Here is a 15,077-nt window from a genome sequence, read left to right as displayed (position 1 = left end):
ATATATTTTTTTCTTATCTAAGACTGAGATAGTGCACAGTTCTGTGCTTTGTAACTATGCATTAACAGCTGCCATAAAAATTCAATGACTGCATAATCCTCTATTTTATGACACATACATTTATTGCCTTGGTGGATTTTCAGAAGCTTTTGTGCAGCAGAGTTTAGCAGTGATCCTTATCAATGCCCAGTTAAAGCAGGTCATACAGGTTAGCCACACCTTAGCATAATTCCGTTTCATTAGATAATATGTAATACTGAACAGTAATTGAAAAAAAAAAATTAATTCTGCAGACTGGGTAAGATGATATGGACACAGGTCACTGAGTTTCTTGCATCCCAAGGCTAGCTTTGCTTCTACCAGAAAACTATTTCTTCATTACTCCTGGCCATGATTCAAGGTTCAAGGTGCAGGGAAATAGAAATTTGCCATCTTGAGGAATGAATTAACATCTCATTTGCTATTAAAATTGTATTAGTATCATCCTTACAGTGCTGAACTATTTAACTAGATCATAACTAAAATCTGCCTTTGTTGATTACAATTGAATCTCTATCTAAATAAATAACATTCAATTCAAAATTACTCAGTCATTGCATATTATTATCTGTATTTTGTTCCAAAGCAGAAAACTGTTCAAGAAGCCTAGAATCGAAGACGTTTGTTCCCTAGTATAGAACATAAATATTTATTAATGCATAATAGGTATAAAACGTTATGCGCCTACGTAAAGTCACCTGATATCTATGCTCATATCTTCTCTTCAGCTGTTTTTATAGTTCTATTGATATAGCCTCAAACTATTGCCATCATCAAAAAAAACTGGTAATAATCAGAGGCTGAAGTATTTATTGACAAATGTGCTTAGTAATGTACTCTAGGCAGATATAGGCACTATATTTTACTTTCTCATGAGAGTACAGCAAATTAGACCTGTAACAGTGACATCTCTATCAACCTGCTCATTGGTTAAATAATGCTGCCATCAAAAAACAACAGTGGAACGATTGATATTGCGCTGGCCTGTAGCAATCAAAGTTCCTTCCTCCAAGAGGATAAGAAGTATGCTACAGTACCCTGGCCCAAAGATTTATCAAACTCAGATTACTTGCCACTGATTTTTTTCTGTTGGCATGGATTTTGAAACAGTCATTTCTTAACACATGTGATCTGGTATTTTAGGAATTAGAATTGGTTGTGAAAGAGAAAACTTTACATGAACATGGAAAACTGTTCTTGTGCTATGTGGGAATACTCTTTTGGGTAAGACCTAGCTGCCTGATGCTGCAGCAGCGGTTGGCAACTAATGAATGCAGCCATTTCTTCAATACAAAAATAAGTATATTGAAGGAGTGGAAGAAAATGCTTTCTGGCTGTGTGGAAAAACATGGTACATCCAATTACATGATCATTAAGAAACCCTGACACAAACGATTTGTTAAAAAACAGTCCGGTTTTGAACTCAGTGCTGTATGACAGCTGACCTGGCATTACAGTTCTGCCCTGTTCACGCAATGAAGCAGTTGGTCTTTTTCCTTCAGCTATGGATTGATTTTCGCAAAGGTTTAACCATTCCTTCCAGGTACTGCCTTGACTTTTAGCATTGTTACGGCCCCTTTGGTCCTGATCTTTTTGGATTTTTTTTTTTGTTCAGCACATTCAAAATGATGTCATACCTGCCCTTGTAGAGAGAGGGGTTGTGAGTGGTTTTCCTTGGATGTGGTCACTTTCCCACAGCTGTTGAGAGCTCTTTGTGCTGCTTGATGTTGGAATAAGTTTATGGATCTGTGAACTATGCTGTGCTTGCTTGACTGTTTCAGGAGATGGAGCCTTACTTGCCTCTAACTAGCCAGGCTGTGCGGTTCTGCATCTCAGGAACTACAGTGTTGTTCTGGGTGAGCATCTTCTTTGAATTATCCCATTAACATTGATCACACTTACTGATCATCACTAATTATGGCATTAACACATACACTAGTGTGTTCGCTTCCCTTGGATTATTGTCCTGCTGATTTCTTGCGGTCATGCAAAATGCAGTTCAATTCAGTGGACAAAGATAAGAAACCTTGGAAATCTGTCATTAACTAGTAATTTGATGGGACGTTTTAGCATAGGGCTAACTTGTTCTCTGGCTTACATGCCGTTACCAAGCAACAGTGAAAAAATGTGCAGTAAAGGTGAAAATAATATATTATTCACTACAATGAAGTAACAACATATTTCTTTATAGAAATAACTGTAGAGTGAATTTCAGGGTGGACAATATGATCTAACATGTCTTTTCCATCTCCATTTTTGAGTTTGTATCCTTCTGCACAATTTTTTTGAATGTCTGCTTTACTTCTGTTAACAAAAGAATTTTTGTGGCTTTAATGTGTCTAATATAACCAAGTATTTTACCTGTGGTGTACTTTGCATTCCAGTGCTGCTAAACTCATACCCTTAAGAATAAACTTTAGAGTATAAAGCATGATGATGAACTTATTTCAAAAGATGCATGGGTTTATATCTATATAGAGGTGTGTGTCTGACATTTCTGTCCTTTCCTTAGGTGTCTCTGATCATAGCTAGCATGATAGCTGTGATTGTGTATCGTCTTGCAGTGTATGCCGCCTTTGCCAGCCTCATGGAAAACACTCAAACTCTGCAGCCCATCAGTGGATTACTGACCCCTCAGCTGGCAACTTCGGTCACAGCCTCTTGCCTGAACTTTGTCATCATCATGATACTGAATTTCATATATGAGAGAATAGCTATCTGGATTACTGATATGGGTAAGCAGTGTAAACAAAGACAGAACTCTGAAGGAATGGCTGGATGTTGGAGCTATCTAGAAGAGAATAGCAGTTGAGGGGACCTGCAAAGATCACCGTGTCCAACTGTCCAGGGGTTCTCAGTAATTTTGGACGTAAATTTGTGGTTAGCAACAATGACTCCATGTATCCATGGCCACGTTAAACATTTTCCTTGCATTTGAATAGTTACCATAAACTGCTTTATCATGTTACAATGTTTGCATATATTAAAACTAGTCTAACAGAGGTGATCACAGGTCAGAACATAATTAAAAATTCATTATGTTAGAGTCACCAAACAGAATTAAAGATGTCTTGACTTCCCAGTATTTCAATTAGAAATCCTGAGGATGTATTCTTAAGAAGAGATTGCAGCTTTTCAACAGACAGTGTTTCTAAACAAAACATTAAATAATCATGTTTGTTACTTTGGAGGGAGAAGGGTGGGTAGGAGAATGGGGGATAGAATGGTGTACATGTTTCAGTATGTTTTTTACTTAATATACCTTCTCTTAGGTATGGATTTACAGATTTGGAGTTAGATTCAAGGCAGAGATTGAATAGGTTGAGAAGCGTTTGAGCTGAGGATCTGTCATTGTGGGTACGGCCATTGGCAGCATTATTTTCAGTAGACTCGCTCCAGAGCTGGAGGAGCTTGCTGGAAGGCAGATGCAGAAAGATCTCCTAGTTTTGCGGCAGGTTTTCTTTGCTGCCTGCTTGGCGGATCTGTCCTTCCCTAGGGACCTTCCTATGTATTTTTTTGTTTGCCCTTAACGATTTATACATACAAGTCCTTGTAGGTGCTTCACAAGAAGAAGCACCGTTCACAGAATACTCAGCAGGAATGGGGGCATGTAGGGAGCTGAAAATTACTGGATATTTGTAGTATGTACAGCTGTCATAAAAACAGTTGGGTGATCTTTTCTAATGACATTTTAGAAGTGGAATTAAGAATTGGAAAGCATGTGTTGCAGAAACTTACTGGGATGTTGCTTTGGCTTCATTTTGATTAATTCTGGCCCATCTCATTTCAGATGTGTATTGCTTACCTCCCCTGGCCTAATTAGACCAAGGAAAAACAGAACAAGTAATAAGTAAAATCGCCCCTAGCAAAAATAACAGAAATCTTTAGTTTTTCTTTCTTGAAAGGCACGATTTACGAGCATGAAGGCTGTCATGTTGTTTTCCTGCTTCGAAGCGTGGAGGAGTGATTTCCCAACTGTCAGCACCGCCAGCAGTTAGCAGATGCAAAGTCATTCATTTACTTCTGTGGGACTGCCGCCCTCCTACGGCAGCCTTGGGAGCTGCAGTTAAGGCTTAGAGTAGTGGCCGAGGATGGGAATTATGAAACGTTGACTACATCTGTCAGGAGTGTCTGTTGTAGCTCCCTTAACTCTTAAATTCTTAAAAAAAAAAAAAAAAAGGCTAGGCCAGATTATGCTTCTGGGCAAATGTACAACCTATCTCTTCTGTTCTGGACATTGAGTATCTGATGTAAGCATTTGAACAACCCACTGACAATGTGAATATGTTCATGAGCTGCATCCTAGGAAGACCTCACCTTTCTGAGTACTGCTTCCTCTACAGTGGCCTGTTTTCAGGTTCCTAGTAAATACCACCTGTTCCTCAGTCATACAAACTTACACCAAACTTGAAAACATTACTCAGATGTGAGATAACTGTACCATAGGGCACGTGAGGTCATGTCTGCCAGATCCTGACCAATTCAGAGGAATTACAGTTTTTGTGGTTTATTTTCTTCCCCTTTCTTCCAGCTTGAATTGGTTGCATGTTATCATTTTATAAATACTGTGCTTAGGGCTCCCTGATACCTTAAAAAGGTAAATATGATGGAAAATGTGATAATGGAGGCAGCCAAATCTTAAGCCAAGGCTTTGTGATGTTAACTGCCACCAAGATGACAGAATCATTAGGTTTGAAAAGACCTTCAAGATGACCAGGTCCAACCATCAACCTGACCTACCGAGTCCCATCAACTAAACCACATCCCTTACTGCCACCTCCACACATCTCTTAAATACCTCTAAGGAAAGACACTCCACCACTTTCCTGGGCAGCTTGTATCCTCACCTGTTCTTCCCCCCACTACGAGCTTCATAATTCAGAGGCCTGATGTCAATTTAAGTCACGTACATACTGCACATAGAAGAAGCAGTACCGTAACATACTCCTCTGCCACAATGCAAAAATATTCCTTACCTTGTGCATTGCCAACATTAGAATTATCATACTCTAGGAGCCCCTGCTAGTTGATGTTTGAGATGTGCCTGTTTCTGAGATGAAATATTTGGGGATGCTACAAGTGATAGCAGATAGTATCAAGAAGCCAATAAACATTTCAAGAAGGAATCCCACCTGCCTGCCTACTCAGAGCATTGCACTGTAATTAAGGGTAGGGTGTCTGAGGACAGGTGCTCCATCTGCTGAACTGAGTTTGGAGGGCTGTTTTTGTTTTCATTTTCTGGGGGATGTAAAGTCACTGTGGGTGATAAGTATTTATGAAACTATACCCTTTTCAGGGAATAAAGGAAAATAAAATTGCTGTTTTCTCTTTTCACAGAGATTCCCAGAACTCATATGGAGTATGAGAACAGGCTCACTATGAAAATGTTCCTGTTCCAGTTTGTCAACTACTATTCATCCTGCTTCTATGTGGCATTCTTCAAAGGGAAGTTTGTTGGTTATCCAGGTGCATACACATACATGTTCAATCGCTGGCGAAATGAAGAGGTAGGAATTTTTGATCATGACATTTTAGCACGCTCTTTATCAAGCATGTTGAGCATTTAATGTCCTTCACTAACAGCTTTGGTGAAAAGGATATTTTAACTGGTAGTCCAGGTGAAAATTAAGCATTGTCTTAATAATCTTTAAGAACTTCTTTCTTTCACTTATAGAGCTGTAAGATGTATTTTATCTGGCTAATGTCAGTTATTCATGTCCATTAATCCCCCAATCCGTCTCTATTAGTGTGATCCTGCAGGCTGCTTGATAGAATTGACGACACAGCTCACCATAGTCATGGCTGGCAAGCAGATCTGGGGAAATATCCAAGAGGCCATTGTACCGTAAGTTCTCTTACACTAAGATGCCTGTGTTGTGGACAGAGGAAATTACTGGAAACAAGTGTTGGCTAGTGAGCATTGCCATATGATGAATCAATAAAAAATACTGTATGCAAATTAACTGCATAGGAAGTAGACAGTTTTATAAAGGCTTTTGCCTCTTTTTTTGAAAGCCATGTTTGTAAAAGCGTATTGCGACAAGGAGTTTGTTTATAAAAAGGGAGCCTTGATCTGTTTGTCTCATTATTAACTTTTTCTGCATTTGCAGTTGGATTTGTAACTGGTGGGGACGACGGAAGGCCAGAAATAATCCAGAAAATTTGTATAGTCGCTGGGAGCAGGACCACGATCTGCAGACATTTGGAGCCTTGGGCCTATTCTATGAATATCTAGAAATGGGTAAGTTTAAAAATACACATTCAGAATGAGGACAATGCACTTTGTATTGACATGTAGGAGAAAAGTTGTTGAAGGTTGATGGCACCATTTTCATATGGTAAACAGTAAAGGATTAATAGCTGGAAACCAATTAAATAGGCCAGCCCAAAATGGAGAAGGGAAAAAAAAAAGCTGTCTTTGTATCTTCAAATGCAGCGGATGGAATTTCATAGAAACACTGCGAACACTGTTTCACTCATTCAAATGGTGAACATTATTCTTAGCGCAGCCAGCTGTCTCAGACTGTATCCCGTTCTTGTTCCCAAGCACATTATCAGCTGATGTCAGTGGAAATTCAAAGCATGGGATGAATGGCAAATATGCTGTGGGGTTTAAGCTGCGGATGTGAGATCTATGAACCAGATCAGAGAGAATCTATTTAGTTTGCGCTGTGCTGTGATACTGTCCAGTAGACCAGCAGAGGGAGCACAAATAACAGAAAAAGTTTTTTCAGGGGTCATGCGAACAAGATCAGCATACGAAACTAGTTTACAAAACCCGAGAAATTAGAAAAAGAAATGCAGAAAACTAAAACTTAAGGATACTTAAAATATATTTATATTTATATATATATACATACATATATATTTGTCTATTAGAAGGAAAGAATTGGTTAAAAAGGGGTCCCTTGCAATTTTAAGTATTCTAGATTGATTACAGTACTAGTGAGGCTATATTATTGTCATTTCGTACACTTGGTGACGATTCATGAAGTGCTGTGATCTTGTGAAATTCACACTCAAAGAACAATGGATTTTGTTAGTCATGCCTGGTAATTGATTTCTTTCATTTTGGTAACGACTAAAGTGATCATTTATGTATTTTATTTACAATTCTTAAACTAAGTTAAGACTCCCCAGTGGAAAATTGGCATTAATATTTTGTCTAAAGCATTAACAATAGGTGGAGGTAAGGTTGTAATAAAAATAGAAGTATTTCCTCATTCTTATTTAGGAGTCTAACTGATAGGAAACCCTTTGGGTTTTTACTTAATCTGCACAAACTGCAGGAAAAGAAAAAGAGAAAAAACTGTTTGTGTTGTTTTTTTTTTTTTTTAACTCCTCTCATGATTCAGAAATTTGATGTGTGAGTATGTTCCACTTCCCCTACAGCTACTTGCCATTCATGAGAATAGAACTGCAGCACGATGAAAGCCCTAGTATCCAGCACTGCTGGCAGCACCATTTTTCAGGACCTGAATTTCCCTTCCCTTTTGGTGCTGCAGCCTGAAGAGACCAGGCCTGGGACTAGGGCAGTTTGTCACTTTGCTTTGGGCAGAGCTGGAGGAGACTTGTTGTACAGCCTGACAGAAGCTTGCCATTTGTCTGCAAGGGCCAAGTTGAATGTTTCATTGTCATCCCGAAGGTGCTTTACTAGAGGCAGGTGTTAGCAATTGTCTTTTCTGCCTTGCAGTCATTCAGTTTGGATTCATTACGCTCTTTGTGGCGTCCTTTCCTCTGGCTCCACTTCTTGCTCTGATGAATAATATCTTGGAGATTCGAGTAGACTCCTGGAAATTAACCACTCAGTACAGAAGACCTGTGGCTGCGAAAGCACATAGCATAGGAGTTTGGCAAGAAATCCTGAATGGAATGGCCATCTTATCTGTTGTCACTAACGTAAGTAAGCTAACTGCGCTAAGTCAGCTTTGACTCTTTTATGGACTCGGAGTTTGCAGATTTAAAAATCAGCTAATGCTTTTTCTCCTTCATCAACGGTATTAATTTTATCACATGCTACCCTATGGAGATAGGGTACAACTGTTTGGGTGGTTCGGCTTGTCTGTGTGCTGATGACGTGCATCCATATTTCATTGGACCATAATCTTTCATTCACATGAAAATTTTTCAGCATTTTGTAATGGTATAATCCAGTCTGAATTTTAGTCTGATGAAGCACACTGATCATCCAGAGGGGAGCATAAGGAACAAGAGAGGAGGATTAGGTCTGCTTACCAGATGACATTTCTCTCTCGTTATTGTAAGGCCTGTTCTGTGGGAATGCTGCTAGTTCAGCTGCTTTTGGATGCCCCTATAGCGGTGGTGGTTTAGGGTACTCCTTATACACTGGAAACAAAATGGTATTTCAGTATTTCATCTTGAATGTAATGTAAAGCAGACCACTGAGCAGAAGAGTTGCTTCTTTTTAATGTAGTGTATTCAGCAGTATCAGATCTGCGAATGTCTTAGGCAACAAAACCACCTGCAGCTATTGAATATAACTGTATAGAATCAGAATGGCTCGGGTTGGAAGGGACCTTAAAGATCATCCAACTCCAACCCCCAAGTAGCAAGGTACCTGAGCATTTCAAGAATCTCATGCTTCCAGGCAAAACGTGGCAGTAGCCATTGTTAATTCTTTCAATACAGCTGGAGAAAATGGGTCCCCTTTTTTCATAAAATAACTTGGCTGATTCACACTCTGAATTCAAGTTTGTCTGTTCTTGGAAGAATTCTAGCCTGCATCTCTTTTTTCACCAAGGAGTGTGGTAAATGCTGACAGAAGACGATTCGGTTTAGGGCTGAGAAAGTACGGGAATATGTCCTGCATTGCAAAAAACAGTTGATAACTTAGTAAATGAGAGGAAAGGGAAGAATGACTTTGAAGTCAGAATACTCTTCTAGAGAAAAAGATATCTGGGATTTGGTGCCTCTTAGTGTCACCCTTGCTTAGTGGATCCCAGTTTATGCCACAGTCGGTACCAAAAAGCCTTTATGAATCTGCTCACAATTTTTGTGTAGAACTTGCTTAATTTCTTGTCCAAATTCTTTTTCAGGCTTTTATTGTTGCATTCACATCAGACATGATTCCTCGTTTAGTTTACTACTACGCTTATTCTGAAAGTGACGACTCACCGATGTCCGGATACATAAACAATAGTTTGTCAGTGTTTCTAATCTCCGATTTTCCTGAGAGAAACAAGCCTAAAACGAACCCAGAAAATTTTGTCATATGCAGGTTGGTGTTGTTATAATGATAAATATTTTGTGCCTTTATTTAGAATACAGTAAAAAAAAAAAAAAAGTTACTGCAGATCTAATTAGTTTACTAGAAATTAAGTCATGTCTTCTCATCTCTTTCTGAAATGTAAGACACAGCATTTAAGTTATTAAAAAGGCAGTGTTTGAGATGGTAAGAGAGCATGCCCATAATTTAAAAAGAAAAAAATTTTAAGAGAATCTTACGGCTAATGTGGTTTGCTTTTGTTTTTTTTTTTTTTTTAGTTAATTAAGCTATTGGTATTTTTTTATTTGTTATTTTTTGAGTGATGGAGGAGATTGATGTCCCTAAGATTGCAACACCAAACTGAATTTTCAAGGTATTTAGGCTGCAATGCCTCAGTGGTCAAGGAAGCATCATTAAGGGGCAGTTCAGACTCCAAAGCTGAAAATAAGATGTGGTCTTTGAAGTCAATTGTTGCCATACTAAATATCTCTGGAAATGTGGTCCATCCTACTTTCATTTAAAACAAATAAAAATAAAAAGATAAAACAGTCCTTTCTTACCACAAGAATTATCAGAAGCTTCTGGAAGATCTGGGAAAGAATTTCAAAGAAGTCCATTGTAAAAGAGAACCATTTTGATTTGATTTGGTGAAGAAAAAAATCAAGTTGTTGCTACCGCTTTATGATGCTTTAGTTGTGAAGACATGGGAGTTTTTATCCTACTTATACATGTGAGGAGTGTTAGAACACAAATTCCAGACAGTGCTTCCATTAAGCCCTGCATTATTTCAGTATGTAGTCTGTCAACATCTGTTGGATTGATGTAATATTTGCCAATTATTGTGTGATAAATCTCATCATTCCTGCATTATTTGATTATTGCTTGAAAAAAAGAATAAGCTATGTATAAAAATTTCACACATACTCATCTATATTCTGTTGCTGTGAGTGGGGATGTTTAAGCAAACAGAAACAAATGGAGGCAGCCTTTTTCTGCAGAAGGAAACAGACCATTTAAAACAAGATGAAAAGGTTCCTTAAGAACAGCTGTATTTGCCTGTAAGTGTCACTGAGCTTGTAGTCTGTCTCAGACTGAATGACATTTCACCTTCGCATGTCTTTCTATTCAACAGGTACAGAGACTATCGATATCCTCCAGATCATGAGAGGAAATATTTACACACTATGCAGTTTTGGCACATTCTTGCTGCAAAACTGGCCTTTATAATTATTATGGAGGTATGTTACCTATGTTACTCCTTTCTGAAATTAATACCTTTATACATTTGCAAAGTAGCTACTAATGTTACAGAAAACAGAATAGCTGAGAGTACAAAAGTGTTTCTTCCTTAAGTAATCCCAAATACCTGTCTTAAATGAATAGTCTAAGTAGGGCTTGTGACATCAGTAAGTCAACCTCAGAGTAAGAGCAGTAAAAACAGCTGATAAGGACGCTACTGGATTTGATCTGTATTGAAAATCCTAAAAGCGTTTTGTGGTGATTTATGTAGGATAAAAAACATCTAAAGAAGCACATATGGGTATTAGAAAGTGATGCTAGGAATTCAGAACCTGACACTTGGCTGTTGGCTTTGCTAATTCATAAATGGTTTGGAAGTAAATTTTCTGTATAACAGGAAATGTTTTAATCTTTGTGCACATCTCATATACACAATATTATTTTTTGCAGCATGTTGTATTCATCGTCAAATTCTTTGTAGCATGGATGATTCCTGATGTCCCTGCAGATGTGAAAGCCAAAATAAAACGTGAGAAGTATTTAACACAGAAAATCCTACATGAGTATGAGCTTGAAAAACTGAAGGAGAGACTGTGTCAAGGCGATAAACGAGCCACAGAAAAAGAGTTCATTGCTACAGAAGGGAAAATGGAGTTATCCAGAGCAATGTAGTTGAAAATACAACTGTTTGGGATTTAGCTCATTTTAGCTTCTTTATCTGTGATTTGCTCAGTATGCATCAACTTGAAAGCTATAGGACAGGTTCAGCCCTCTGCTTTCAGTCCAAAGATTTTAGACTTTTCTTTAAACATTGTACTGAGCATCCTAGGTTTAGTAAATCTATTTAACTGTAAGATTTGGGCACTGTTCTCTATTTACCCATCACTTCAAATAATCATGTAATCCTAGAATCTAGGTTCCCAGTACAGGGAGTGTTATGCTAAAAGGTCTCACAGGATATCATACGGTCATTACCACCAAGCCCTTCCCATACTGCTAAATGCAAACTTTGAGGCTGTATCTCAGCTGAATGAACAGGATATCATAGAGGATTCCTGCTGTGGAAAATGCTGAGAAGGATGACTTCATGACATGATCATTTAAAATCAGACGGCTGATAAGTCCTGATAAAAGGTTTGGGTTGGGATTTGGGGCGTTTCTGTATCAGCTAGGTCTTACAAAACATTTGCTCCTGACTTTGAACCTCTATATGCTTTTTAGAAGGATTTTTGTTGTTGTTGTTTTTAAGATATACTGGCTTAATTCCAATTGGAATTATTTTAGGGCACAGAATTCAGTTAATATCTGTTAGTGAAGGAAAAAAAAAAACACCATAATTTGTATTAATTAAGGTAACATCTGCCAAAGAGTTTGCTCTTTAAATGCAGATTTTGTGGAACCCTATATTTAACGTTAACTTATTTCTCCATCTCAAAAATTGCCATTGGAAGAATATGCTTGGTGTAAGTGTTGGCCAAAACTGCTCCTTTGTTTACATTCTTCCCATTTTTGTGAATGTTAACAAAAGGCGTGGTTTTAAAACCATACGTCTGTGCTTGATCCATGCCATAGAGTATGACTTCAGAGTGCAGTGGACTGGGGGCTGGACTGCCACACTAACTGATCAAGCTACGTGATTCTAAAGAGGTTAGGATTCATATTCAAAAGATTTTAAGAATGCCATGTACTTTGTTTACATTGTTCCTGTCCTTATATATAGGAATCTTTCTTTTTAATCTTCAGGAAGGAATTGTTTTCTGTTTTGTCATGGGATTTTTTTACAAGGTTATTAAGGTTATAAATAGATAAATACTTGTGCAAAGTAGCTACAATCTGTATATGAATGTGCCCTCGGTTTATACTTTTAAGCAGTTATGCATTTTGATGATTTTGCTGTATATTTAAAACATATCAACACCTCCACGCTTAGTGCCTTGTTTATTTGCATTTGGCAAATGATGTGAAGATGATCACTATGTGGAAATGTACGTTTCCTAAGTGTGCTTGCAGGCATCATGATACTGTGAACCTGCACACGTAACTATAGCGTTAGCCAAACAATGCCTGCCTTGGCACACTTTTGTGTGTTAGTGCCACGCAGACTGTTCACAGGAAACAGTTCATACCTAGACTGCTTAGATAAACTAGCACCAGACTGTTGAGTTCTCTCATGCTGAAATACACTAGCTAGAGAGATCAAATATGTTAATATTTGCACTTTGAAAGTTATACTTCTTTGCAAGTATACAAGAAAAAAAAAAGATAGATTTGTATTTGATATCAGCTAAATTATGTACTGTTTACTAGATCCACAACCTACGGTTCCCATATTTCATTTTAGCAGACCTAGCCTGTGTCTTGAAATATTTTGCCTAGTAATCTTAATGTTGTAAGAGAGTTTTAAATTAGTGTCTTCGGTGGAACTGTTATAACTAGCAAAAGTTCTAACATTGAAGTGCCTACCTCGAACAAACATCACATGGTTTGGCTGCCAGTCAAGGAGTTGAAGCAGATGTACATTTCTCTACTTTTCTGTAAGTTATTCAGCTTTGTTATATAAGTTTGCTTGATAAGTCACGCCTATTGGCAATTCATGTTTATGATGAACTGACCATGTTCTTGAATATTCATATACATTTGAAGAAGTGGATTTACTGCAGGAATGCATGTTTAAATAAGCTATCTCTGCTGCTTAATGTGTAAGCCAAAGAAGAGTATCATTCACCATAATTACATATATGACACGAGGATTTATATGTTAGCACTTGCCTGCTTCTTACATCTATACAGTTAACTAAACTGTTTAATTTAGACTTTTTTTTTTACTGTTAGCAATGCAAACAATTGTTTCAAATAGGTGATGAGATGCAAAATGACAGTTCTATGCAAAAATGTACAGATCTGATTGAAGCTGAAAGCAGATCTGAAACAATTAGCATTAGGTGCACTATTCTTGCATACGGAACGTGAGTTTCTTCAGATCCTGTAATAAAGTGTCCTCATGTACTACACTTGAAAAGTTGTCAGCAAAATAGCTGCATTGTGAATGATTCTTGCTATTTGAAAGAAAGATGGAGGAAAACAACGAAGCAACGTAGTTTGGGATACATCCAGCAGAGATATGCAGAAGCCAAGACCTTGAATTTGATTTCATATTTGGGCCCCCACTTCTTGCTTCTTTCAAATTTGTTTTTTGACATCACTTCCTATTTGATGCTATTGAAACATGTTCTGCATATGTTGTATCATGCAATAAGAAGTAAAAGAATATCTGGGATCTACTTATTTAAAATATATGTATCTAAAAATATATCATGACACTTCGTAATGTTATTTGTTTGTATAACAGAAACTGTTAAAGAGAAAATGTGTTGTCATATTAAGAGATAATGTCAGAAAATCTAACACCTATTTATGTCATCATTTGCCTTTACTTGTCATTAAGCAGTATTTTGACAAAAGATTATTAGCATGATTAGGACTATAATGGTCCATGTATACATATTTCCTGAAGTGTTCTTGAAAAGTGACAAAATAAGAAAAAATTGTCTGGGCAGTTTGGGGATGTGCTTGTTCTTACTGTTAGAATATTTGGTTTTGATGTGTTTAAAATATGTATCTAAAAGTGTCCTTTAACCAAAGCAAAGCTACTTCTGTGTTGGAACTACTGTAATTAAAGCTACAGTAGATTGCTTCATTAGAGTTAGCTAGAAAAAAAATCGTCCTTTCAAGTGTAATACAATCAGGGAAATTTTTCTTCCAGTTGAAATTTAGTATTTATACATTAGATTGTGTGGTATGATCTAAGCAAATGACTGCAAAATGAGTGCTACTACAAAACACTATGCTGTTTATTTCTAGAAAATTTTGTTATGTTTTTACTTTTTTATGTAAGACTATTGGTTTGAGGCAATGGAAGGAGTGAAAATACATGGACCAGTACTGGTCTGTGTCTACTGCTTCTTTTGACTTGTACCGTCATGTAATCAGAGTGGCATTTCTGTCAAAGTATGTTGCTGATATATGATACACTAATGTTGGGATAATTTCTTAAACATTGAATTCAGCTAACTTATATATGTACATTTAATAAGATTTAAACCTTGCGAATAAAGCAGTGTTTATTTTTAATATGCTGTTAACTTGTTTTTTTTTTTAAAAAAAAAATATCAAGAATTCAGCAAGTTAAATGCCCTGAGAGCCTCATGGAGAAAAGTATTCATAAAAATTTGTTCAACTCATTGCAGGATATTTGGATGCTGCGTACAGGTTTCCTGCAGTGGTCTCAGTAAAAAAAAAAATAATAATAATAATAAAAAATGGTAAGAAAGCCTACGTCTGGTTATCATATTCCAACTGAACGTTTTGTTAAGAAACTAGTTACCGAGGGAAATGTGTACTAAGTTCTGCAGTGCACATCAGCTGAGATAGCATGTGTATATGATAGCTACCTCATGAGTGATTGTAGCTTCCCAAATTCCTTATGTTAGAAAGCCACAATTCAGTGAACAAGATGGAGTACTTGCATTTCCCTTAAGGTATGGTACAAACAGCATGGCAACCTACATTCATT

General features: G+C 37.3%; 1 protein-coding gene and 1 long non-coding RNA gene across 16 annotated transcripts in view; one reads left to right on the top strand and one right to left on the bottom strand.

Annotated features, from left to right (window-relative positions):
* ANO5 (anoctamin 5) overlaps positions 1-14,635 on the top strand; it is a 54,373-nt gene extending 39,738 nt beyond the window's left edge. For all 15 annotated transcript variants that reach the window (XM_035329076.1, XM_035329074.1, XM_035329087.1 and 12 more), the window contains 9 exons: positions 1,821-1,895; positions 2,552-2,774; positions 5,377-5,546; positions 5,787-5,884; positions 6,150-6,280; positions 7,733-7,938; positions 9,096-9,277; positions 10,398-10,503; positions 10,955-14,635. In XM_035329076.1, coding sequence (XP_035184967.1) covers positions 1,821-1,895; positions 2,552-2,774; positions 5,377-5,546; positions 5,787-5,884; positions 6,150-6,280; positions 7,733-7,938; positions 9,096-9,277; positions 10,398-10,503; positions 10,955-11,176 — 1,413 coding nt within the window. In that variant the 3' untranslated portion in view covers positions 11,177-14,635. The remainder of the gene's footprint in view (positions 1-1,820; positions 1,896-2,551; positions 2,775-5,376; positions 5,547-5,786; positions 5,885-6,149; positions 6,281-7,732; positions 7,939-9,095; positions 9,278-10,397; positions 10,504-10,954) is intronic.
* Positions 1-15,077, bottom strand: part of LOC118168589 — a 202,658-nt gene that overhangs the window by 37,981 nt on the left and 149,600 nt on the right. The window lies entirely within an intron of this gene.

This window comes from Oxyura jamaicensis, chromosome 5 (assembly GCF_011077185.1).
Source record: "Oxyura jamaicensis isolate SHBP4307 breed ruddy duck chromosome 5, BPBGC_Ojam_1.0, whole genome shotgun sequence".
NCBI classification, from domain to species: Eukaryota; Metazoa; Chordata; class Aves; order Anseriformes; family Anatidae; genus Oxyura; species Oxyura jamaicensis.
Note: the sequence above shows the minus strand (reverse complement) of the source record. Positions and strands in the feature narration are given on the sequence as shown.